At 49.0% G+C, this 26,202-nt stretch overlaps 1 protein-coding gene across 2 annotated transcripts in view; it reads right to left on the reverse strand.

Moving 5' to 3' along the window:
* Positions 1-231: 231 nt before the first annotated feature.
* Positions 232-26,202, reverse strand: part of ST13 (ST13 Hsp70 interacting protein) — a 196,357-nt gene continuing 170,386 nt past the window's right edge. For both annotated transcript variants that reach the window (XM_069654418.1, XM_069654419.1), the window contains exons 10-12: positions 12,389-12,446; positions 12,063-12,187; positions 232-774 (exon numbers count right to left, since the gene is read on the reverse strand). In XM_069654418.1, the coding sequence (XP_069510519.1) occupies positions 640-774; positions 12,063-12,187; positions 12,389-12,446 (318 nt within the window). In that variant the 3' untranslated portion in view covers positions 232-639. The remainder of the gene's footprint in view (positions 775-12,062; positions 12,188-12,388; positions 12,447-26,202) is intronic.

A 26,202-nucleotide genomic window follows, 5' to 3' on the forward strand; every position in this document is an offset into this window, starting at 1 on the left:
CAGATTTGAGCAAATCACATGCAGTTTTTGTAGCAAACCATTCCTCTCCAGAAGATGTTGGCACCATCTTGTTTGATTGGGTACAAACCGAACAAAGAAAGCACGGATAGCTTGGAATGACGGAGTACAATTTGATAGAGGGCGGAGCAAGCAATATATGCTTCAAAGCTATTACCAAACATAAGTAAAAACTAGAGACTTTTCAGACCAAGAACATTGCAAACACCTCCATTTAAATTCCAATTTGTTTATTGATGTGCCATTTCAGATTTGTATTTATCCCACCTTCGTGCTTTGCAGACACCAGCATCTTAATTGGAATTTTGAAAAGCAGAGGAAGGGAAGTTAAGGAGCAAGTGTGGGGGTCCCCACTTTGTAATGTCAGAGTACGACAGGGAGAAGCAGTAATGTCAGTACAGGGCAGTCCTTCAGATCATTTGGGCATCATTCAAGATATAAGAGCAACTCCTTAGAATGTCCACTCGAACCATCTACTTAGAACTACCCAAACAAGCATACCCCATTTATTGCTTCATGTCCAAGTTGGGTCCGGTTTGCTATTGTGGCGGTGTACAAGTCGGTTTGCTCTCCCCGGCACCTCTGTCGACAGAAAAGCCTCTTCTCTAGTGTCCCTGGAATTTATGCATGACCTGGGCCTCCAAAGCTGTTGGACAGTTTCCCAATTAGGTTCATGACCTTCGGGTTGTTTTGGTACTTTGAGATGTTGGCCGGATTCTGCGCCACATCCTGGAAAGCAGCCATCACCTCTGGTTCCTGAAACAAGAGAGTTACAAGTTAGTACCAGCCTTCGATTCAGACGAATATCAACTGTATGGACCAATCCAATGTGGATACTCTTCAGAGGCTTTTCATTGAGAAAATTAATCATTAAATAACTGTTTATATACCAGTAGAGACCTCTTCAGAGTTGTATGCAAAAAATGAATGTGCCTCACCACCCATTACTCCCCTCAATTGGGATGTTAAAAAAAAAAAGAACCATATAAAAAATAAAAATCATTGGCATTCCCTTTATCAGTACTAAATTCTAGACGACTCATCGGATACATGAAAAAAGGTCTCGTTTTATGTGCTACCAAAAGAAGTGAATCCAGCTCAAACCCTTACAGGCCGAAAGCCCAAGACATAACCACCACCTTCCCTCTCCATAGACCTTTTCCTTAATACTGCATATTATTAGGAACTTACCATCTAACTGTTCTCCAGCATGGGTCTTGTTGGGTAGTAATTGGTGAAGTCACACTGTGTGAGACACTTATCTGCTTGGTGGTAACCCACCTTTTTGGTATAGTTCTGTACTACTAAAGTTTGTAGTGTGACTGAGCAGCCAGGTCTATCTCAAGAGGGGTAAATCTGAGCTGTAGAGCTGTACAATTGAAATTCGTAAATACAAATAGCCATGGTTTCAGTTATAAACAGTTATTTAATGTCAATTTTAAATAAGCATACTCTAAAAAGGGTAAAGATTGTAACAATACAAATAAACTTTGAAATTACTTTTCAGAATCAAACAAGCAAGTGAATAATCTTTGGCTATGCTTCATACACTTCTACACACAGAGGTGCCTTCAATCACAAGGATAGTATTTGCATTTATAAATTATACTAGCATACTTTGCTGATTCAGAGCTGCAGAACGAAAAGGACAAGGGAAGCAAGAAACCAGCATCTTACCTGTAACTGTTCTCCAGCATGGGTCTGGCATGGATTCACATGGTCATGAATATTCCCCGTCAGGCCGGGAATCCCCCCTCGTAAAAGATAAACCACTTTCACTTACAAATTGTCTTTCTACTACAAATCAATCACTGAGCTCTGCGCCATACTGCCCCCAGACAATGACTGCCCTCTCTCTAAGCCCCTCCTCTGGCAGACATCTTCAGATTTGGTAGCATGTTAAGTGGCAGTATGACCAAGAAGAGCCGCAGAGAGGCAGGAGGAAGGGTACGCACACAAATCCATGACCGACCCATGCTGGAGGCAAGTACAGGTAAGTAACTTGTTCCTGGTCCAGCATGGATTCACATGCTCATGAATTAAGAATACATAGCAGTACGAAAAACAACCACGTGAGGTGGCAAGGCTCAACAGAAGCTATTACGCTTATCTCCGGACCAGGCTCACCTTCAAGCCAACAGGTTGCGTAGCACTGCTTGGCCAACCCTGGACTCCTCCCTGGAATCCCTGTTGACGCAGTAGAATCTTGTGAATGTGTGCGTAGACCTCTACGTAGCAGCACTGCAGATGTCCAGCAGGGGCACACCAGACAGGAACGCAGTCGTCGTTGCTATCGTTCTGGTGGAATGGGCTCTCGGACAGCCGGCAGTGGTCGGTTTGCCAACCGGTGTGTGATACAGCGGAGAGCCACCTGGAAAGGGAAGCCTTGGAGAGGGCCTTCCCATAGTGCACAGGGCCAAAGTTCACAAAAAGTTGCGATGTCTTTAAGAAACTCTTTGTGCGGTCCACATAGAACTTCAGCGCTCTAGCCACATCCAGCGAACACAAAGTGCTCATTCGGCGGCGAAGGTGTCGGAATACATGTAACCCCAAGGGCTTGTTTAGATGAAAGACCTACGGCACCTTGTGCAAGAAGGAGTGGTGCATACACAGCACTACCCTCGTCTTGTGGAATGTCAAATAAGGTGGTTTACAAGAGAGGGTCTGGATCTCTCCCACTCGTGCAGAGTTGATGGCCACAAGAAAAGCTGTTTTCCAGGACAAAAATGTCAGTGGCGCTGAATGCATAGACTCGAACAGAGGACCCATGAGCCTAGTCAGCACCACATTGAGCTCCCACGCTGGGGCCGGAGCCTTCACCGGTGCAAACAAGCAAAAGAGTTCTTTGACAAACTCCTTGACCAATAGATGTGACCATAAGGATGATCGTCCAGGAGATAGCCGCCAGATGAAAGCGTGGGCGAGTCCTGCCTTGGCCAACGACTACAAATAAGGAAGCACATGCCCATGCAGTGACTCGTGGAGGGTTAATCTTCTGACCACAGCACCCAACGGCGAACCTCTTCCATTTGTGCCCGTAGCATTTGCGAGTGAACTTAGCTCTGGCCTTGGCGAGCACCTCCTTACAATCCACTGGGAGATCGTAACCCCCTCCTCCCCCCAACCTCTAGCGCTGCAGGAGCCAGGCCTTCAGGTTCAGCGATCCCGGGTCATGGTGCAGAATCGTGCCTCCTTCCCTGGCGAGATGATCTGTGACGGCCGGAAGCTTGACTGGAGGGGAAGCCGACATGTCCAGAAGGTCTGTGAACCAAATCTGCCTTGGCCACGCCGGTGCAACAAGGATCATCCTGCACCGGGACCATCTGAGTTGACTGATGAGTCGCAGCAGCAACGGGAACGCTGGGAACACATACAAGGACCGGCCATCCCAGGGGAATGAGAACGCATCCCCCATGCTCCCCGGCTGGGGAAACCTGCTGGTGAACCTCCGGCACTTTGTGTTCGTCGCCGTCGTGAATAGGACTATCTGGGGATTGCCCCATCGTTGGAACAGCAGATCCACGTGAGCTACTACTTGTGGCACGAGCGCAGCTCCCTGCTGAGTGAGTCGGCAATGGTGTTCTCTATTCCTGCCAGATGGAAGGGTACCAGGAACATCCCTTGGGCAACAGCCCAGTGCCACAGATCCTGCGCTTCCTTGGATAGGGCTGGAGATCTGGTGCCCCCTTGCTTTCTAACTTCTTGCGGACGAGGAAGTACCGCGAGTATACTCTGGAGCCCTGGATGCCTCTTTGGGACGAGTTCAATCGTGCCCTTTTTTAGCATTGCTCGTACCTCCAGAAGCAACTGTGACACATGGTTTTCCTTCCTGGCCACGGGAGGCAAGCGGGGCACGGTCTTTGGATTCCAGAGTGAGGCAGTGGGCAAGGGCATCTAGCACCCAACGGTCAGTGGAGATGGACTCCCACACGCTGACTAAATTCACCAGCCGGCCTCCCACTGGGTGCTCGGGTGAGGGCCAGACGTCACAAACGGTTCAGGCTTGCTTCGCTGCGGCCTTGGTGATGACGGGATCCTCCGGCCTTGCTGCAGCCTCTGTAGGCTTCCTGCGACGAGGAGCAGGCCGCCTGGCGGTACAACGCAGAACTGCTGCCAAATCCTTTGGAAGCACCCTGAGACTTTCCTCCGGAGTTCAGAAAGGATGGCTGTCGTTTATGGCGAGAACCCAAGGCCCAGGCCGTCTTGGTGTCCGCCTTGATGGCCTGCAGTGACTCGTCCACTGCCTTGCCGAACAGGTTGGTCCCGTCGAAGGGCATGTCCAGTACCCTGGTGAGGGATTGTGGGTACAACGCACGTCACTATAGGGATAGTGTTACAGACACGCCTTGTCGACGTCCCCTTTTCGACTACGAAAAACAAAATGCAATACCCCGCAGTGACCACTGGATGTCGGACCTATGCACAGCATGTGATTCTAAGCAGATTAACAAACATCAGAAGTTATGTTATTGGTACTGCAACTCGTTTGTCAGCTTTGGGCTGTGGTTTTGACGTTACGGGTGTCGATCGTTCTACGGCGGCGTGCGCTCTCTGCTGGTGCGCTCCGGCCGATGGTTTGGGGGCGGCGCTCTTATTTGCCGAAAGCCCAGTCGCTGGTTGCGGCTGCGAGAGGGGCTTCGAACCTGAACGGTCCGAGGAGGCCGCCGGTGGAACCTGCGTCTCCTTGGGCGCTGATGCTTTCTTCGTCTTCGACGAAGAGCCATGGGTTGTGTGCTTATGTGTGGTATTGTGTGAGTCAGTGTCGCCGGGGTGTTCATCCACATAAGCAGGGCGTGAGCCGAGCCCGTCGGGGCCGGGGACAGACGACGAAGAGCGCGAGCGCTCTTTAGAGGGGTCTACGACTTCCGTAGCGGAGGTCGTGTTATCACGTTCCTCGTCACTGTCGGTGGTAGCGCGGCGGCTGAAGAATCGGCCTTCGACATAGCGTAGGCCGCCCACCTCTTGCCCCTACGGTCTTTTAGAGTGTTTGGCTTAAGAAGCCGACAAGCCGTGCAACCCTCCTCTTTGTGATCGAGGGGCAAGCAGCGGTTACACCGTGAATGCTTGTCCTTCCAAGTAAACTTGCCCTTGCAAAGCGGGCAAAACCTAAAGGGTGTCCTCTCCATAGCCGAGGCAATAAATCGTGATAACGACCCCAAGGGAAAAGGAAAGGCATTCTCAGAAAAGAACCAGAGATGTCCCACGACCCCACTCTCCCTACTGTATTTGACCTGCGAGGCCAGGCCACGTGTTCGGCAACGCCGAAGGATCTCCTCCGCTCGTCCCCTCCGTCGAAGATCTTGCTCGGCGGAGACAGCTTCACAACTGCGTCGAGGGAGGGATCGATGTGTTATATATTAAGTAGGAAAACGACCAAAGGTCGAGGAGATGAAATCTGCAATGTCTCTCGAGGAGCTCCGCGTAAAGGCGACCAGTAGCTGGGCGGAAAAAAACAATCTGAGGGACCTCGACGCGTGAGGGATTGTGGGTACAACGCACGTCACTATAGGGATAGTATTTCAGACACGCCTTGTCGACGTCCCTTTTCGACTACGAAAAACAAAATGCAATACTCCGCAGTGACCACTGGATGTCGGACCTTTGCACAGCATGTGATTCTAAGCAGATTAACAAACATCAGACGTTATGTTATTGGTACTTGTATAGCGCACAGAGCGCTCTGATGGATCTGTAAACAGGAAAGGTGGGTAGGGTGGGTCAGGAGGGGAGAAGGAGAGTGGGAGAAGTGGTGTGCTGTTGGCAGCTTCAGCTCGGTATACACTGAGTGCTGGGCTTTGGTGCTAGTATCGGATCGGATGAAGGCCTCGAGTGCTGGGGGTGAAGTTTGTGTTGATGCGGTGTGGTAAAGTGCGTGCGGATTGCTGGGAGAGAGATGGTTGTGTGGGTTTAAGTATGTAGAAGATTGAGGGTTGGGTTAGTGGGCTCTGTATCCTTGTTCAGGTACTTCTGATTCCGTTAGAGTTGGAAAACTGGGGGTTCAGATGTTGCTGGGCCCTCGCGGGCCGACTCGCTTTGGTGGTGTTGGGCTGATCCAACTGTATCCTATTGAGTATAGTTTGGATTGATGGGTGCGTCTGAACCTAATCTTCAGATGTGGGACTGGGTGGGTGATATCTATTCTCAGGTGATCTAGTGTGGCCCTGGTCGGTTAAGGTTTTGAGTGGTTCACGGTCGGGGTCGTGTTCGAGTGTTGTCCTAGTGGATCCGTCTTGGTGAGCATGTGTATTCAGACATTTGTGTCCTTCTGTCCTGACTGGTTCTTTGATTTCCGTGGGGTGAACATCCTTGGGACTGTCTAGTTGTAGTTGTGTGTTGGGGCATTGCGCTTCCTGCTTTGTATTGGTGGGCAGTGTGTAGTGATGAAACATTCTGTTGCTCACCCATTGCATTGGGGCCCATGATGCCGCGCTTCCTTTCCCCCTCTATTTTTTGTTCTTAGGGCTGTTGGGGAAGGTCCTAGTTAAGGTCATGGTCCTCTTGATAATTCATTCTAGTCTTTGTCTTAGTTTGCTATGTTTACTGTTTTTGGTTGTATTGCGACTGTCTCCCGTTTTGTCCTTTAGTATGTCGTGAGATATTTACCTCAGCTTTTCCCCATTGATTGACTGGTGTGTATTGCGGTCGCTCTATGTTCATTCATGTTTTTAGTTATGTCGGTGCCCCTGTGGCCAGTTTTTCTAGTTATGACGCGAAGAGCCAGGTTTTGAGTAATTTCCTGAATAGGTGGTTTCTTGTGTTACGTGTGTACTTTGGAAGGTCGTTCCAGGTTTTCGGGGCTTGGTGAGAGAAGGAGGATCCTCCAAGTTTCTTGTTGTAGGGCTTCGGTTCCAGGCGGATATCCATGCTTGTTCTGAGCATTCTTGTTGGTTGATGTAGGCGCAGTTTGTCTTAGGAACTCAGCGCCTTCGTTGTGTACTGCTCTGTGCGTAATGCACATTGGCTACCAATAAAACAAGGAATAAAATTCAAAACAATGTGGTGTTTTCAGCGCTGGTGCTGTGTTCTTTTCGTGGTAGTTTCAGAAGTAGTCTGGCTGCCGCGTTTTGAATGCGTTGTAGTTTTTTTTTTTGGAGTCGTTCAGGCATGCCTAGGTATAGGCTATTGTCAGTCTACTTTGGACAGGACAAGGACGATGGTCGTTTTGTTGGCGAACGTAAGAACAGTAAAGATTCTCTTTGCCGCTCGCAGGAGGAAGAAGCATTTCTTGAGGAGAGCGTTTACTTGTGGCTCTAGCTTGAGATTGTCCATCAGAACCCCCAGTTTTTTTATTTTTTTACAATCGCTGAGGGTGCTGGGGTTGTCCCAAGTTCCCTTGGCCAAGGCATGAATTGGTTTTCTCTTCCATTTTTTCTGACAATCATTATTTCAGTTTTGCCTGGGTTGATTTTGAGGGAATTGGAGTTAATCCAAAAGAATACATCGCGGAGGCAATTTTCTAGCGTCGAGTTTCTTTCCGGGTTTTCTTGTATTTTGAAGATTTGTGTATCAGCGTAGTTGTAGCAAGTGAGGCCGTGTCTTTTGATGATTCTGATCAGTAGCTACAAGTAGATGTTGCATAGTAGCGGGGAGAAGGATGATCCTTGTGGTACTCCACAGGAGGAATCTCTCAGGCTGGATTTGAAGGGTTTCATCCATACAGTTTCCGTTCTGTTTGTTAGGAAAGATTTTATCCATAGTAGGGCGGTGTCTGTTATTCCAAGTCCTTCTAATCTCGTTATGAGGGTGTCATGGTCAACTGTGTCAAATGATGCCGATAGGTCTAGGAGTATCAAGGCAGTGCTGTTGTCCGCGTCGATTTTTAGATCGTCCCATATTGAGATTAGAGCTGATTCCGTTCCTCTCAAGCCAACTTGTGCCTGGTCTAGTAGGCCGTGCTCAGAAGAGCACAGTTATGGAAATAAACTCTTGGGTCGTTTTGTAGATGTACATTTCCAGCAGCTTGGCTGTATACATGATTTGGAGATGGGTCTGTAGTTGGAGAGGTCTGTTCCGAGTAGTGGCCTGATGTATGCAGTTTTGAAGGCTTGTGGCACTTTCCCAGTTGCGATGGAATGGTTGAGGACGTTCATGTGATATTCCATGGGCGTTCCTTGTTTAAGAATTGATTTGTATATGTCTTGTGGGCCATGGGTCGTCAGGGGACCCAGAGTTATTGCTTTCATTCACCAGTTTGACGAATGTCTCCACTGATATTTCTGGAAAGCTTTGTAGTTTGTTTGGGTGCTCCTCCAGGGTGTAGGTTGGGGTTGTGGTGAGATCAGACGGCCTGTTTTGAATGGTTTGTTGGATGTTGGCGATTTTGGTTTTGAAGTTGTCTGCAAGGTCGTTGCAGAGTTTCGCGGACGGAGTTGGTGTTACATCCTGGAGGGTTTTTGATTTTGAAGAGCTCTTTTGGGGTGTTTGGTGCTTCTAAGACTCGGTTGTCGTAGCCTTTCCTCTTTGCTTTTTGTATTTCCTTTTTTTAAGCCCGGTTGTGTTGTAGGAATTTCAGTTTGTTCGCTGGGTCGTTTGTTTTCGCCAATCAAGTTCTAGTCTTTGGTTTTTTCTTTTCATGGTGCAAAGTAGTGGGTGAACCATTTTGCCATAGACCTTTTATTAGAAGAAGCGAAGGGTTTTTCTTTGGCAATGTTGTCTATAGTAGTTATAATCCAGAAATGCAGCAGAGTTACCTTTTTGTTCAGGTCATCTTCTTCCATGAATGTTGGGTGTGGTTTGTTTAGCTCCAGGAGTTCATGCAGGTTGGAGTTTGATGGTTCTCCAATTTCTTCTCATGGTTTTCGTTGTTTTGTCCGGTTGATTGTTTGCCTGGTCATTTTGATTACAAAGGTGATGAGGTGGTCGCTCCAGGCTATTTGAAATGAGGTGCTGTGGTGAGGAGTAGTTTGTTAGCTAAGATTGCATCAAGTGTATGCCCTGCCGAGTGGGTTGCTCCTTTGACTAGTTGTTGTAGGTTCACTGCTGCTAGTTGGCTGGTTAGCGATTTTTGTATGGTTGTGCCATCTCCTTCAAACCAGATGTTGAAGTCTCCTAGGACTATCAGGTGATTGTGTTTGATGGCTAGGACGGCGATTGCTTCTGTGAAGGAGTCTACGAAGGTTGCAACGTAGGTTGGTGGTCTATGTATTAGTAAGAATTTCAAGTTTGTTTTGAATGTTACTGCTAGACGTAGGATTAGGGATTTGCTTTTATCGATGATTAGTGCGTCTTCCATTTTGATATCCAGGATCTTTTGGACGCTCGCCAGCTCATACTCCGAGGTGGTATCAGTGTCCGTTATGGCTACTGTGCCCCTCCCGGACCCTTTATGGGGGTCTTCGATAGGCTGAAAAGATGATTCCCTCCGGGGTGGCAGGGAAACTCTAGGCCCGGCAGTCGTCTCCACTGGGGTAGCCTCCACAGGCTTCGCCAGGGCCGCCACAACTCCGTCGATCGAGGCCTTCGCCGGGTAATACAGGGCCTTCATGACCTTGGGTGCGCCCGAGGCCTTCACCTTAGGGGGTTGGGTGGGTGGGGGGGCGGGTCGCCGCCCCGCTCCCCCTCGCTCCTGTCTCAGTCGGATCGACCAGGGCTTCTCCCGAAGCTTACCCGGGTTCTCAGACTTCTTCACCGAGCCAGAGCATTGGTTCGTGGATGATGGAGTCAGTGACATCGCGCCCTGCCTGGCAGCCAAGGAGCCCGAACCATCGGCACTCTCAGTGCCGGAGCGCCCTCAAAGGTCTTAGAAGACCGCTCGGACTTCTCACCTGCTGCTGGGTTCTTCCCCTCCAGCCAGTTGGTGAGTGGAGTACGACGATCCTTTATTGTCCGGTCGGACATGTTCTTACAGAATGCACATTCCTTCTCCAAGTGCGATTTGTCGTCGTGAAGGCACCGGGAGTGCGCATCTTCCTTGAAGACATTCTGTAATCCACATCCAGGACAGCTCCTGAACAGCTTGGATCCTAGAGTCGTGTTTCCCTTGTCCTGGGCCAGGACAACACGGTGTAGGCCTCGAAGACCTTCTGGAATCCTCAGAGAAGTGAAAATTCGCCCTAGCGAGGCGTACAAAAATTCCAAAACGGGTCCCTGTTGATCAGAAGTAGAATCGGTGGAGCTTGAGGCTCGATTGACCGGAAATATAAGAGTAAACTTCGAAAAAAAGCAGTAAAAGCTCGAGAGCTATAGCATGAGGACACCCAACACTTGAACGTGCGCAGACTGACTTCACCAGGACCACCTGGGCCTTCAGGGGCAGGTCATACACCTTAACCTGCGCCTTGGTCTTCTCAGACTTCTCCCGTAGTTTCCCTGAGTTAACCGATTTCCTCTTCGAGGAGGAGCTGGAGCGATGACTTGGGATGGAGGCAGATGTGTAGGTGAGCGGGCCCTGCTAGTCATGGGACCCACTTGCGCAGCGCCCCCGACTGAAACATACTCGCAGTGCCTGGCCTCGTCTTGGGCCCCCCACAGATGGAGCGCCCTCAAAGGACTTAAAAACTCTGCTCCTTAAAAAGGCCGGTCCTGGGTGAGGCATGCCCCTGCTTGCCACACGAGGTAGAGGCCTTGGTGTTAAGCCACGCCGCCAACCTACTGTGACGATCTTTGACAGTGCGCTTGGAGAAACCAAGGCAGATTTCACAATCTGCTTCCTTGTGGTCCGGATGGAAAAAGAGGCACTGAGTGTTTGTCCTCCACACACATTCCTCAATCAGCAGCTGGAGCAGAGCTCGAAAAAGGGAACCTCTGTCCTTCTCCTCCGACATAGTCTGGCGTGCAGTGTAGGCACAATGACATTCTGTAATCTTCGATGAAACTCGGGGGGCATTGAAAGACGCCGACCAACTGATCCCTGCTTGCCAGTCAGGAGCGAAAAAGAACACATGCTCTATTTGACAAAAATAGGAACGTTTTAACAAAAAAGTCAAAAACTTAAAGCTCCTGGAGCAAAACACGAGGACTCCCAACACTTGAACATGCAGTAACAATCGGAAGATGGCTGCCAGAGCAGGGGCTTAGGGTGAGGACCGTCATTGGTTGGGGCAGTATGACCCAGAGCTCACCGATTGGCTTATAGGTGAAAGACAGTTTGTAAGTGAACCTTTTTTCTTTTACCGTGGATTCCTGGCTGGACGACGTGGAATATTTATGAGCATGTGAATCCATGCCAGACCCCATGCTGGAGAATTTTATCTATTGGATTTTTGTAAGCTTTATCCTACAAAACCCATTAAATCTTGCTTTTTTCATTTAACGTGTGCTGAAAGTCAGGATTCTAATCTATTTATAAACCTCTTGTGGATTGCCCACCCTTACCCCTCGTTGCATAGTTTGGACGCCCTCCTTACTATAGATCCCTCACCACATATTTGGGGGAAAATGCTTACGCCTTCAAAATAAAAGATTTAAAAACCACCAGCCACACTGCCCAGGAGCTACTTTTCGATCCCCCGGTCACAGCCACACAGATTTCTGCATGTTTTCTGAAGTATTTTTTCCCATAGTTCTGCTCCTCCAATCTGTTGCTGCAACAGATGAAGGAACAACATCGGAGGACACTGAATAGCCGCTTCGTGGGTAGCATGAGCACATCATACATGGATCCTTTTACTGATAAACCACAAGAGATGCCCAATTAAAACTAATGTTCTTGGGCTTTCACTAAATGGGGGGGATAGTTAAAGCATGTGATAAACTGTCAAGATGCACACACACCCCCCCCCCCCCATCTAACTTAAATTCAGCATCAGGTGCACTAAACAGGAAGGCAAAGTCCAGACAGCCACCTGTGAGCATCAGTGCAACACTTCCCATTTTTATTAGGGCCTACTTGAAAGGATTAGGAATCTGTTGGATTATAATATTGCAATACATTTTTCAAGCAAGTCTGTGATGCTTTCAGTGTTTACTGTTGTAACATGCATATTGTCAATGAACAGGCTAGTGATGCAAAATGGACAATCCACAGTTAAAGTAATGCCATCCTGATGGACTCTGCACAAGTGCATTTTCTGCAAATAAACCCTAGATAAGTACATGTAACTTACCTGCAGCGCAGCCAAGATATCTGGGTCACTGAAAATCTCACCGAGACCAGGCATGCCTGCCATCCCAGGCATGCCCCCCATTCCAGGCATGCCCCCCATTCCAGGCATGCCTCCAGGAAAACCACCTGCAAGAGAAGAGACAAGGGAAAAAGCATTTCAGAGTGACAGATTTGGTTTTTAAGTTTCCTTTGAGGTCTCACATTTTATTAACCTGGTTAGCATGTGGACACACATTGTATAACATGCTGTAACAAAATGTAAGGCTTGTATGCTGTACAAACCTCAGGAACTCCATCTATTGACATCAATGATTTAAGCTAGCCTACCTGGAAATCCACCGGCAAAAGGATTGCTACCGCTCGCTGTTCTCCGGGCCTCCTCTTCCTGAGCAAAGAGAAAAATATTGTTCAGTGAAACGGGTGAAGTGAATGGGACAGGCAAAGAAAGGAATGTCATTTAGAGCACACACCAAACAAATTTAGAAAGTATGCAAAAAGGAAAAATACATTTCTTGTAATCCATCATGGGTACCATCATTAAATCCATAAAGCAAAACCAGTTAAAAAATTCAAAAGCCACTATATATACACACTGCAAATCTAATTTACTGCCAATTCTTCCATAAAATTACATCCCTTTAATACAGAAGAAACGATTTGCCCAGAGTAAAAAAAGTTTAAGACAAGAAATCAATATGCAGTTATATTTGAAGGGGAGCTGACAGTGGACACTTTAAAGTGGCTAGGGTGGACCAGTACCCCACCATGCCGCCACGCCAGTTTATTTTGCCTTGAGAAATGGAGAACGACTTTGGGGACTGCATTTCTTTTGCATCATATGGAACCCTGTAGTTTAAAACGTTTTTATTAGCATTTAATAAACATGGTACTATAGTATAAACGTATGTGATCTTAGCAGTAGTAACAACGTGTTGTTAACAACAATGTAACCAAGGAAGAAACAAACAACTTTCTTCACTTAGCAGTTTGAGTCTTAGTTCTTAAGCCTCTGTTAGTGAGGGGTCCAGGTTTATTGCGACCATTTCAGTTATCTGCAGTTTCAGGGTGAGATGGGAGGGTGCAACCTGGGCTGTGTAGTGTTATAGTTATACCATCTGTCAGCACAGTTTTGCATTTCAGGGTGGTTCATCATCCAACTGGTGCAACATGTCATTAACCAGTGCTTTCCAGGCGTCGCATGTGTGGTTCCCTTCCGGGTGCGCACCCCTTCTTCCCATACTGTTTCTGCTGTTGCTCATCTTTGAAATTCATTGCGCCACCTTGTGTATTGCAGGCCACCCTTCGATTTCCAGACCATTGCTATATCCCTCCTAGCTAGTATACATGCCATATCCATAAATGTTATTGTTAAAGGACATTTGTACCGTGCACTCTCCACCGTAGTGGTCCCCTGGCGGCTCTGAAAGAGGAAGTGAGGGTCAGTTAGTGGGAGGAAGCAGGAAAAGTGCAAGAGAGCAGCGATGTGCTGTTGACGGCCACAGCCCGGTGGGTCTGTTGGCTGGGCCTGGGGTATTTGGAGCCTGTAGTCGTCATGTACGGTTGTGGAGGTCTATGTGCGTTTTTGTTTTGTTGTTGCAGTGTAGTGAAGTTTGTGCTGTTTGTTGTGCTGTAGGTTTGTGTTTGGTTTGAGAGGTGTGTGCAGAGGTGGAAATTGTTAGTAGAATTGGTTAGTTGGCATCTCTATCCTGAATTGAGGTGCTGGGCTTGCGAAGTCTCCCCCGATGCTACTCTGTCCTGATCTGGACCCATCTTGCACTAAGGTACCTTTCACACCTGGTCCCCACCTCAACCGGCCTCCGTCACAACCCTTCCTGTCGTCCTTACCTGCTCTTGTGGCCAGTGCACCTGCCAATGTCCACCACTCAGCTAATGTGGTGATTGCCAGTGTCTCTGCAATTCAATTGATATTTCGGTGCATGGTAGCAATTGAGGTGGAGTGAGGAGGGGATTGGCTGGGAAGTCTCAATGGGTGTCACCTGTGTTTTAGTCTATCCTGTGTCACCTGCCCGGCATTGCGGGAGCTTCCCAGTCGTTTCTAGGGATGTTCGTGTCCTTTCCTGTTCGTCATCCTTTTTTTCCAGTTTCGGTTTTCAAGTTGAGTCTGTGGTCTTGAAGAGCCAGTTTTTTAGTAATTTCCTGAATTTATGGTGATCTTCAGTGTTTTATTTCTTTTGGGATGTTGTTCCAGGTTTTTGCGGCTAAGTGGTAGAAGGAGGTGCCTCCAAGTTTTTTCTTAAGGTATGGTTTTAGTTCCAGCCGGATTTTGTTGCTGGATCCGCGGGGCCTCTTTGGTTTGTAGATTGTTATTTTCTTTTGTAGAAATTCTGCTCCTTGTGCACCGATTGCCCTATGCGTTATGCACATGGTTTTGAAGGTGATGCGATGTTTTACTGGGAGCCAGTGTAGTGTTATTAGGGCAGGAGTGATGTGGTCGCTTCTGGATAGTTTGAGGAGTAGTCTGGCTGCAGCATTTTGGATCCGTTGTAGTTTCGTCAGGAGGTATTCTGGTATTCCGTGGTAGAGGCAGTTTGCATAGGAGATTCTTGACATGAGGGCGACGATAGTGTTTTGTCCGTGAAGAAGAGGAAAGGTAGGATTCTTCTTGCAGTGTGGAGGACGAAAAAGCATTTCTTCACTGTTGCATTTATTTGTGGTTCTAAGGTTAGGGCATTGTCCATCAGGACTCCCAGATTTTTTACTACCTTAGATGGTGTTGGTGCGGTTCCCAATCCTTTGGCCACGTGATGGTGGTTTTGTTCTCTTGGTCTTTGGATAGGATCATGATTTCTGTCTTTCCTGGGTTGATTTTCAGGTTGTTGACATTCATCCAGTTGAAGATTTTTCAGACAGTCGATTAGAGCGGAATGATCCGCTTCAGAATCTTTGATTTGGTACATGATTTGAGTGTCATCTGCATAGTTGTAGCATGCAATTTATTTTTTGAAGATTTTGATGACCGAAGTCTGGTAGATGTTGAAATATAGTGGTGAGAGTGAAGATCCTTGTGGCACTCCACAGTCGTTAACTCGTGGAGTGGATTTGAAGGGTTTAATCCGTTCGGTCTGTTCTGTCTGCTAGGTATTATTTAGTCCAGAGTAGTGCTGTGTATGTTATGCCTATGTCTTCTAGTCTTTTGGTCAGGGTGTCATGGCTAACTGTCAAATGCTGCGGAAAGGTCCAGCAAAAGTCCTCTCAGCTGGCGACGGGAAGAAAACAGGTACCACCAAGGGATCAATGAAATGAAAGTCTGACGGCACCTTGGGCATGAAGGAGGGATGCATCCGTAGCACTACCCTTGTCTTGTGACATTTTAAGTACAGAGGTTTACAAGAGGGCCTGGATCTCTCCCACTCGTGCAGAGGGGATGGCCACAAGAAACGCAGTCTTCCACAATAAGAATTTCAGTGGCGCTGAATGCATAGGCTCGAACGGTGGACCCATGAGCCTAGTCAGTACCACATTGAGCTCCCACGCCATAAATGTGTGCACATGTTTGTTTTTGCCGATTCTAGGGTATGCACCTAGCAAGCACTCTTGACGACCACTTATATCTGACAATACCTACTTTTCTGCAAGATTGTTCAATTCTCTCCCAGAATTTCTGCACTCAACCACACATCCAGAACATATGTATTAAGTCTGCTTCCGCCATCCAGCTCCACGGGCACAATGCCTGCACATTCTTATTGAATTTAGCCATCTTCCTTGGGGTCATATAGGTGCGGTATAGCACATTCAACTGTATCAACTTGAAGCAGAGGTTTCTGGGTACTACTTTGGGATATTTTAGTATTCTTTCTCACTCATTGTCCGTTATAGGTGTTCCCAGGTCTCTTTCCCAGGTTTTTTAACTTTTCGCTTTTGGGGTTGGGTGCATCTATGAACGTACCATATAGCCTGGGGGTCGGGCATCACTTATCAGTGCATTCATCTCTGGTCCCTTCATTTCACCTTGGTTATTTGTCGTATTTTATTGTACCAAAGGAACTGCCCACCCGGTAACCCTTCTCTCTTGTAGGGAGGTAAGCTCTCGGAAGTTTCCTTCCTTGTATAAGTCGCCCCAAGTATATATCCCCCAATTTTCCCACCTTCTCATAACTACGAGATCCGCCTTGGGTTTGCAGGCATCTACCACTATGGGTGTTTCAGGCAAGTACGGGTGGTTTAGTTTTAATATCGCTACCTTTCTTTGCCATATCTTCCTCCCTAGCATCACCATCATGGGGTAGTGTCCCAGGCATTCCGGTGTTATCCATAGAATTTCTTTGAGTTTCATTGGGGCCACCAGCCTCTGTAGTAGGCTGGTTTTGGATGTGTGCTCATCCACCAGCCATTTTACTACATGACTGAGTTGTGCTGCCAAGTAGTATTTTTCTAGGTTGGGCATCTGTACCCCACCCTCTGCATAGGGAATGTATAGTGTGATAAGCGAGAATTTGTGATGTGCCACACCGCATAGGAATTCCCGGAGCAGTTTTTCTAGCAGGCAAAAGAATGACGCCCTTATGAAGCAGTGTACATTGTTAAAGTAGGGTCTGGGTCATACTAACCTCAGCCAAGGACTGCCCCCTACCCAAGCCCCTCCTCGGTCAGCCATCTACAGATTTAGTAGCATGTAAAGTGGCAGTAGGACCAAGAGAAAAGCAAAGGAGTAGGCGGGAGGGTTTGCATGTGAATACATGCTGGAGGACAACAGTTACAGGTAAGTAACTTGTTCCTTCTCCAGCATGGTGTCTGGCATGGATTCACATGCTCATGAATAAAGAATACATAGCAGTACACACATGCAACCACAGGTGGCAAAGGCTCAACATAAGCATCTCTTACCTCCTCACCAGGCTCACCTCCAAGCGAACAGGTTACGCAGCACTGCTTGGCAGACTCTGGACTCGCCCCCCTGGAATCCCCGTTGACGCAGTAGAATCTTGTGGAGGTCGACGCACACCTTGACATCGCCGTACTGCAGATGCCTAACAAGGGCACACCAGACAGGACCGCAGTAGTTGCACCGATCGCTCTGGTCGAATAGGCTCTCGGACAGCCAGCTAACAGTCATTTCACCATCCTGTGACAATGGGTGATGCAGACGGAGAGCCACCTTGAAATGGAAGCCTTGGAGAGGGCCTTCCCAGGGTTCACAGGGCCAAAGTTCAAAATAAATGGTGACGTCTTCCGGAAACTTTGTGCGGTCCACGTTGAATTTCAGCGCTGTAGCCACATCCAGCGAGTGCAAAGTCCTCTTGGCCGGCGGCAAAGGAGTCTGAAAAAACACATGCAACACCAAGGGCTCCTTTAGATGAAAGTCCGACGGCACCTTGGGCATGGAGGGGGTGTGTCCGCAGCACGACCCTTGTGTCAAGAAAAGTCAAATAAGGTGGCTTATAGGACAGGGCCCGAATCTCACCCACTGGTCATGCAGATGTGATGGCCATGAGGAACGCTGTCTTCCACGACAAGAACTTCAGTGGAACTCTGTGCATAGGTTCGAAAGGAGGGCCCATGAGCCTAGTCAGCACCACATTGAGGTCCCAAGCTGGAGCTTTAGCCTTCACCAGCGGGAACGAGAGAAACAGCCCCTTGACAAACTCCTTAAGCAGACTGTGTGACCACAATGACCGTCCCGGAGATCTGGTGTTGGGGGGGGGGGGGGGCTGGGGAATAGCCACCAGATGAACTTTGATGGAAGCATGGGCCAGTCCTGCCTTGGCCAAAGACAGCAAATACGGTAGCACCAGCAGAGCCGTGCCTCGCAGAGTGTCGATCTTCTGTGCACGGCACCAAACGGCAAACCTCTTCCCTTTATGTCCATAGCATTTAAGAGTAGATGATGCCCTGGGTCAAAGAGCAGGATGGTTGGTGATAAGAAGAGGAGCCCCAGCCAAAACCCTTGGAGGATCCTGGGACTTGCCGCCAGAGGTCCAAAAGGTTGGCTTCCGTTGCTGAAGAATGCCCAAAGCGCACACCGTCTCCATGTCAGTCTTTATGGTTTGGAAAGACTCATCCACAGCCTTCCCGAACAAATTGTCCCTGCCAAAGGGCATGTCCAGCACCTTCGACTGAACGTCCTGCTGAAAGTTGGTGGCCTTGAGCCAGCCACTACGTAGGCAAATGGTGCTGCCCTTTTGCTGGAAAACAGCGTCAGCAATGTCCATGGCCACCATGATGGCGTGGTCCAACACCACCTCGCCTTCCCGCAGAATTTCCAGCGCTTCCGACCTCTTGTCGGCAAGGAAGTCCAGGATGGGAGCAATCTTGGACCACAACTACCGGTCGTAACGAGCCGCGAGGGCGTTGGCAGCCTTGATGGAAGTCGCTGCAGAATAGATGATCCCGCCCCATGGCATCCAACTTCTTGCCCCGCTGTCCGGAGGTGCGGAGGCCGCCGAACCAGAACCACCCAAGTACTTCTTCCTGGCCGCTGGGGACACCAGAGTCCGGAGAATGCTGGGCCTGTAAGCACTTGGGCGCGGAGTCAGGCACTCTGTACTTCTCAAGGCGATCCCTCTTCGCCAGGGACAGTGGAAGGGTTCTTCATTAGTCCCAAATGTCATCCAGGAGTGGGACCAAGAGGATGTCTTCCTCTTCACCTCTGTGCTCATATAAGAAGCCCTCTTTCTCCTCCGGAGTGAGTGGAAAAAGTTCTGATGCTCTGGAGATCGAGTGGAACGAGCCAATCTCGTCTGGAGGTGAAGATCTGGGCGGCGGAGACGTGAGGTCCCCTAACCCGCCGTCGTCCGTGCCAGCCGCCGTGTCCGTATCATCCCTTAGGTGGAGAGAGGGGGGGTGAAGGATGGCAACGAGGTGGAGGGTGTATCCTCTTCTTGGCTGGGGGGTTCTCCTGTGGGGGTCGGGGTCATCTGCCGTTGCTGGGGCCGACAGCGCAAGAGGCATCCTTGTCCGAATCTCAGACCAGCATATGCAGTGCCGAGAGGATGTCACCCGAGAGGTCTCTAGGAGGTACCTGAGGTAGCGGTGGCAGCTGAGGTACAGGCGGAATAGGCTGCTGGGGCACTGGCTGTGAGCCCAGGCCCCCGTCGCCATGCTGCTCTTCCTCAACTGTGTCCTCGCCGTCTGCGCACTCGTCGTAGGGCCCGCTCCTTGCATTTCCCTCCTCCTGGATGGTTTGCAGACCGGTGAGCTCCTCAGAGGAGATAGCCGTACCCCGGAGGGCCACCGCACCACCCCCGCCCCCTTCTTTGATTCCAGCAGTGAAGGTTTCGGGAAGATCACAGGCATCTTCTCCGGGTCTTCTCAGCGAGTCGGCCCACAAAGTAAGGCTCATGAAAGAAGGCATTGACTGAGCTGACCATCCTTCCACACAATCTACGGTGCAGAAGCTCCCCAGTGATGCCACATGCTGCAGAAGCAGCCTCCCTGCAAACTCATTTGGTTGCAGAGGTAGGCTACGAGCAGATAATCAGATGCTACGAGCCCCTCTAAGCATAATCTGCAATTTTGTTTTTAAATTGCGCAAAACGCTTCACAAAGTCGCTTTATTCATATTTAGCGCTATAGCAAAATTTTAACTCGTATGTGTGCCCATTTTACCTTTGAAATGGCACTTCCATCATTGGAACACACGAGGGGCTCCAAATCGTAAGATGGCCGGCGCCCCCAGGGCACCCTGTCCCTTCCACTGCCTGCCTTCCCTCAGCTTGTAGGCACAAGTTGATTGGCCAAGTATCCACCTAAACCTGCCACGATGCGCCAGCAGGCGAGAGAGCCGGCCCACGAAGTAAGGCTCATGAAAGAAGGCTCTAACTGAGCAGACCGAGCGCAACCCGGCGCTAGGCGAGGAATCCATGCTCGGACTATGTCTGCCAAACACAGTGCTCCAGACAAACAAGACAGACACCTACCCCCACGAGCAAGTGCCACCACATGGGAAAACTAACAACTGCATTCAGAACTTTTTACGCGCTGCTAATGTTTATTGCCATGTTCTAACATATGCCTGATTTTCTTCCCAATAGTTATTTCGTATTGAGATATCCTCTCACATGGCGCCCTAACGCGACCCATATTAAATCAACATTGTGATTGCTAGCTCCAATTGTCTCCTGCCACTGAGAACCACACTTATCAACGTGACACTATGCACAAAGTGCACGCTCTACCAGCTACCGCACGTGTATCTCCATAACTGACTCGCTTTGTTGTGCTCCCGTGATGTTATGCTCATTTACTAGCCCGTGTTCCTGATCCATCTGTTTGCAGCCCAGTTTACGCCTACGTACTGTGCTCCTTATTTGACACATCACACTGCCTGTACCACATGTAGACTCCCTGCCTTATCCACAAGGCCGCGCTACACCCCATTTGCACCTCTCCCCATCATGAATAGCACCCTACCTACTTCACACAGCACTACTCACTCCCCACACACTATGTATCTGCCCGTTACCTATACACTTCTAAGGACCATCCTTCAACTTCTCCACATCACTAACCCCCACTGGCCACACACGACATCTAACACTACCTAATACCACCACAACATGCATACTCTATATCATGCTGCACCAGTCCACCCTGACCAACCCTTGCCAGCCACCCACCAGAAACCTAAGACTTCGTGCTACACTACCTAAGATTTATGAACCACTCTCCAGCACTCAAAGAACCCAACTCCAGGACCACCAAATTACTAATGCCCACCAGGAGACTCACCAAGCCTCCAGGCATGGATCACAATATTAACCCACACACCTACAACTAGCTACTCCACCCCTCTGACCACAACTCCTAAGGCCACCACACCTACCATTAGAGGCGCACTCAAATGCCCGCTCAATCGTAGCCCATGCTACCGAGTTAATAGACCTCATACTCAAAAAAACCTAGACTTCCTGGCCATAAAAGAATCCTGGCTCCACACAGCTGCTGGCCCTGCCCTCATGCCAGCTGTCCCTGACAACTACACAATTCTTAGAGCTGACAGAATTGAATCAAGAGGCGGAGGCCTGGCCATTATTGCCAAATCCGATCTTCACCTAAGACTGACTCCTACTAACAAACTAGACTCCTGCGAATCCCTCACAGTTAGAATGCCCACTGCCAATGCCCAAACACTGACTATTCACCTCATATATAGACCCCCTCGGATCATTCGAGGAAGACCTTACTAGCAGCCTAACCGACAAACTTAAAAAACTCCACTCAAAGTATCCTTCTAGGCGACTTTAACCTCAGGTTTAAAGACCTTAAAGACCATCATGCCTCACTCATAGCAGACTCCATAGCTGAACTAGGGTTCAACCAAAATAAAATCACCCTCCCAACGCATAACAAAGGCAGAACCCTTGATTGGTAGCAGACCACAACTGTGCCATCCATATCACGGACATCTCTCCCCAGACTTGGTCAGACCACCACCTCATCACCTTTCATCTTGAGGCCCTCACTACTATCTCTTGTAACCCTCTAGCCCCATCGATTCCCACTAGAAATAAAAAAGATCACAGCTGAAAAGCTCATTCCACTCATCCTTCCCACCCTCAACTCCCTGCCCGACTTAACAGAACCCCTCACCTTAGTCGACGAATAAAACAAAATAATGACCTCTGCACTCGACCGCCCCACTGACAGTCAGGAATAGTAAGCCCAAAAACCACCTCAACACCTGGTTCACGCCACACCTCAAATCCCTCAGACTAGAGAAACGTAAAAGTGAAAATACCTGGAAACATTCTCCGACAGAGTCCAACAAAACTAACCTCATCAAAATCTCTACCAAATACAAGAAGGAAATAATTCTGGCTAAACACTTAATACTGGAATTAGATTGGGAAATTCTCAGGTTATAAGGAACTGTTTATCATCCTCAAAGAATTGGAAACACCCATCCCCATCCTTGATACCTGCACCAAAGATAAACCTTGATGCAGTAGTGTACAAAACGCTCTTAAACAAAGTGGCTACCTTACAAGCCAAGATAGCCAACAAAAAAGCATATCTTCCTAGTAGCACCACTACCCCCACCTCTCTGCCACCACCTAATCATATCCACCACTTCAGCTTCTCTAAAGTAACCATCATAGAGGTTGAAAAGGTTATTCTCTCCCTGAAACCCTCCAACTGCCAGGGTGACCCTTGCCCCGCGCAGATTATTAAAGATGCAGCCAGAGACCTCTCACCCTTCATTACCAAATTTATTAACTCATCCTTCTCCAAAAGTGTCATCCTAACAACCTCAAAGAGTATTGGGTTCTCCCACTACTTAAAAAAACAAACCCTAGACCCCTCCATACCCACCAACTACAGACCCATCACTACAGTCGCCTTACTACTCAAAATTTTAGACAAGGTTGCCTACCTTCAAATACAGCAATACTTGGAACAAAACCACCTCCTGGGAGTCCGCCAATCTGGCTTCAGGCCTCAACATGTAACAGACAGCCCTGATTGACCTTAAGGCACAAATTGACACCCTCAGAGACAATGGCAAAACAGCCCTAATTCTCCTCCTCGACCTATCTGCGGCATTAGACTTAGTGGACCATTCCATTCTCTGCAAGCACCTTAACACTGCAGCCCACTTCTCACAGGAAGCCATTAGTTGAATACAATCATTCCTCAGCAACAGAACCATGAGAGTCTTCTCCACATCTGCAGCGGCTGACCCCACCCCCATCACCTGTTGTGTGCCTCAAGGATCCTGCGTCCCTTCCACCTTGTACAACATCTTCACGAAGCCCCCATTTGACAATCTCGATGGTCTGAGTATCACCTACTAGGGATGTAACGGTATACCGTTAAAGATACCGTGAACCACTTAATTGAACAATAACCGTCACATTGTTTATACTGGTATACCGTTTATACCGTTAAGTGTGCTTTTCAATCTGATTTGGAAAGGCTGCAGTAAGCAAGTTCTGCGCAGTCTTGGTCTTGCACTGTTGGATGTGCCGTCTGCCAAGTAGTTTGTTGGAGCCGTTTTTAATGCCATTCTATAAACCACACATGCCTGACATGAGATCAATATGTTAGAAATAGGAAGAATAAAAATAGTGCCAAGAAGGAAAAGGGTTTACTTTGGGATGGCGGCTTTGGGGTTTATATATTTATAATGGATAATGCTTGCTAAACATGACAATGGGGGATTACCCTGGTTCCATCATTGAAATTACATATAATAAGTCACACTGCGAAATTCAGTCGGGAAAGGGAGAGAGAGAATACTACCATCAGCCTCCATCGATCTGTGGCATGCAGGTTATCAAGATGGCAACATGTTCATCTTCACGAGTAGCCAGTGGGGGAGCTAAAACCCTAAATGACCACTTAAGAAAAGCTATTCAGTTTGCTTTGCCAGCCGCAGCAGGGCTCCGCCCCCCCTCCTCTCCACACGTGTGTTTGGTGGAAGCAAGGGGTGGCATTTCAGTGGAAAGTATGTTGAAAAGCCCAATTCTGGCCCTGGGTGCCTGGTTTTGTTTGTGATGATAAATCTGACAATTTATGACCTTTTAGAAAATATTTGTTAAGATTAGTTAACTCCACCTGATATACCGCGATAATCATGATATACCGTCATTTGGCAAGAGGGTTATCATACCGTCATAAAACTAATACCGTGACACCCCTATCACCTACACTAACTATACGGATGATACCCAGATCCTCATACCGTTGATGGGAGATTACGACAAGGAGTTGGCCTTGGTGAACCTGGTGTACCTCATCATTCAGGCATGGATGGCCTCACATGGGCTATGCCTGAATGATGACAAGACGGAGCTCATCATCCTTATCACCACCCACAACATTAACAAGCTAGGCCACATTTAATCCAGCTTCGTGATTGACGGAAACACAATGGAGGTAGCTAAGGAATTAAAAAAGCTAGGCTTCTACTTAGATGCCACCCTCTCCTTTAAAAAACAGGTAAGTTGCTGGTCACCAGGGGGCGCACAGGTGATGTTGTGCTCCGTCTGAACTCGCTCCACAATGGTCTTTTAGGAGGTATGAGCCCCCACCTTCAAGACCCCTCCACGATCGAGACTTGACTCGAAGCTTCGTGAATGTGCCCCCCCCCCCCTGGCACAAAATCCAAACTAAATCGGCAGAGTTTTCATCCTGAAACAGCCGCCTAAAGTGGTTCCCCACGCCTGAAACACCGCTCCAGGCTCGTGTCCCGCCCAACGGAAGTTCCACGGAGATCCTGCATCAAGACGCGGGCGGCCCTCCACGGCTAAGAGGTACTGTGGCGTGGCACACATCATACACCCCCCCTCTTATGTAACCTATGACTCCGGATTAGCAGCCCCCCCACCCCCCAGAGACTCTGAAGCACTGGCAGTGCGCAGAGGCGCACACGCGGCCGACGAAGAAGCCCCGTGCGCACGCGGCTTGTGAGAGCGGCCCTGGGAGAGAGCCACAAGGGGCAGCGCCAAGACAACTCAAGCACCCGGCGGCCGTTCCGCAGACGGCCTCGCGGATTGAAACCGTGGAAGGAACGCCGGAACAGGGCTGCTCCGCACACAGCTGAGAGCCAGGCGAGGACCGCAGTCTCTGCGTATTACAACACAGAAGCACCACGGGCCTCGTGTCCCCTCTGGAGCGAGAATCTAGACACCAATTCCCCTTTGGGAGCACAGCTCACGCCGGCGACCACACCACCTCATATTTCCACAGAAGCCCGAGAGCCAAGCAACACTTGATACTCCTTGATCGGCACTTCGGAACATAAGGTCTGGGATAAGGCCTACGTCAGGGTACTCCGGCGAATCTGGGGCGCGCAAATCTATAACCCCCCCAGTGCTTTATCAAGGAAGGTGAAAACAGAACTTTGAAGCGGGCCCCCTCAACTTGGTGGCATAAGGCGGGGGCCGCTGCCCCACCACCGTACCGAACATTCCACACCCATTGTCATCTTTCAGGACCTGTCCTCTCTTACACTGGCGTTACAAAGGAAATGCCAACCGATCACGAAGCTCCTCAAGGAAAAAGGCATCAGATACCGATGAGGCTACCCATTCTCCCTCACATTCGACTGGGAAGGCACAGGGATGAAGCTGACCTCTGAAAGACATTACCATTGCAGACCTGCTAGGCCCCCAAGCGGACGGCCCTCACACGCTAACACAGAAAAATGAAGGCGGCTTGTGGCAAACTAAAGGCCCTCGAAGAAGAATGCAGGGCTCTAGGAAATGCAGGAGGATGAACGCTTCCTCTAACATGGAACACTGACTCTTCCACCACCTCGATCGCCCACCATAACGTGCCAGTTAAAACAGCGAAACTAGTGTGGGTGACGAGTACACTGCGACGAACCCCAGGCTGAATCACGTGAAATAAGGTACAGGCCGGGGTCAAAAGGGGGAAATGTTAATGAACTCGACTACACCTGGACGGAGAACTTCTATTGAAACAGTTTTGCATGATAACTTTGTAAGCCTCCTGCTTCCAGGGCTCCAGTGACACAATTTGGGGGCTCAAAAGTTGAAGTTATATTAGTTTCATTGATTGTTGGATTGAATGTTGTGTGGTTCATACTGGTGGTTCGACAACGGTTGGGTGAGGTTAACCCAGCTGAATCGGACTCTGCCGGGGGAGATGGGTGCAGGTAACCCTGCATTGGGCTACCCTGTTTCTGGAGGGCGGGGGGTGGGGGGGGGGGGGGGGTCTCGGAGGGAAATGTTGGATTTTTACAGACTCTTTGCTTGCAACACGGGGCCGATTTACAAAAGGTGGCAGAACTGACCCAGCTTCTTTCTAATGACAAAAACTGAACTTACAGACACGTGAATTAAATGAGACAGCACGACAGGCACAGAGATCAGCAATATCTTCGCTAAACATCCCCAATGACAAACACACTTAACATTGATCGTTTACGCATATGCACACTTAATGTCAAGGGCCTAAACTCCCCCACGAAGCGCTCGTGGCCAGAGAATTCAGGCGCTCAAAAATCGATGTCTTATTCATCCAAGAGACACTACCTCAGGGGATCAGAAAGAACAATCCCAAGCAGAGTTGTTGTCTTTTCCCTGTGGAGCTCTGGTTTATCGAAAAAAGCAGGGGTGGGGATTCGGAAAAGCCTCCGTATTTCGATTTGCAGCACTTGGGTCGACACAGAGGGAAGAATAGCGGTCATAACAGGGATCATACAGGACACT

Source organism: Ambystoma mexicanum, chromosome 3q (genome assembly GCF_040938575.1).
Source record: "Ambystoma mexicanum isolate Mex_15411 chromosome 3q, UKY_AmexF1_1, whole genome shotgun sequence".
NCBI classification, from domain to species: domain Eukaryota; kingdom Metazoa; phylum Chordata; class Amphibia; order Caudata; family Ambystomatidae; genus Ambystoma; species Ambystoma mexicanum.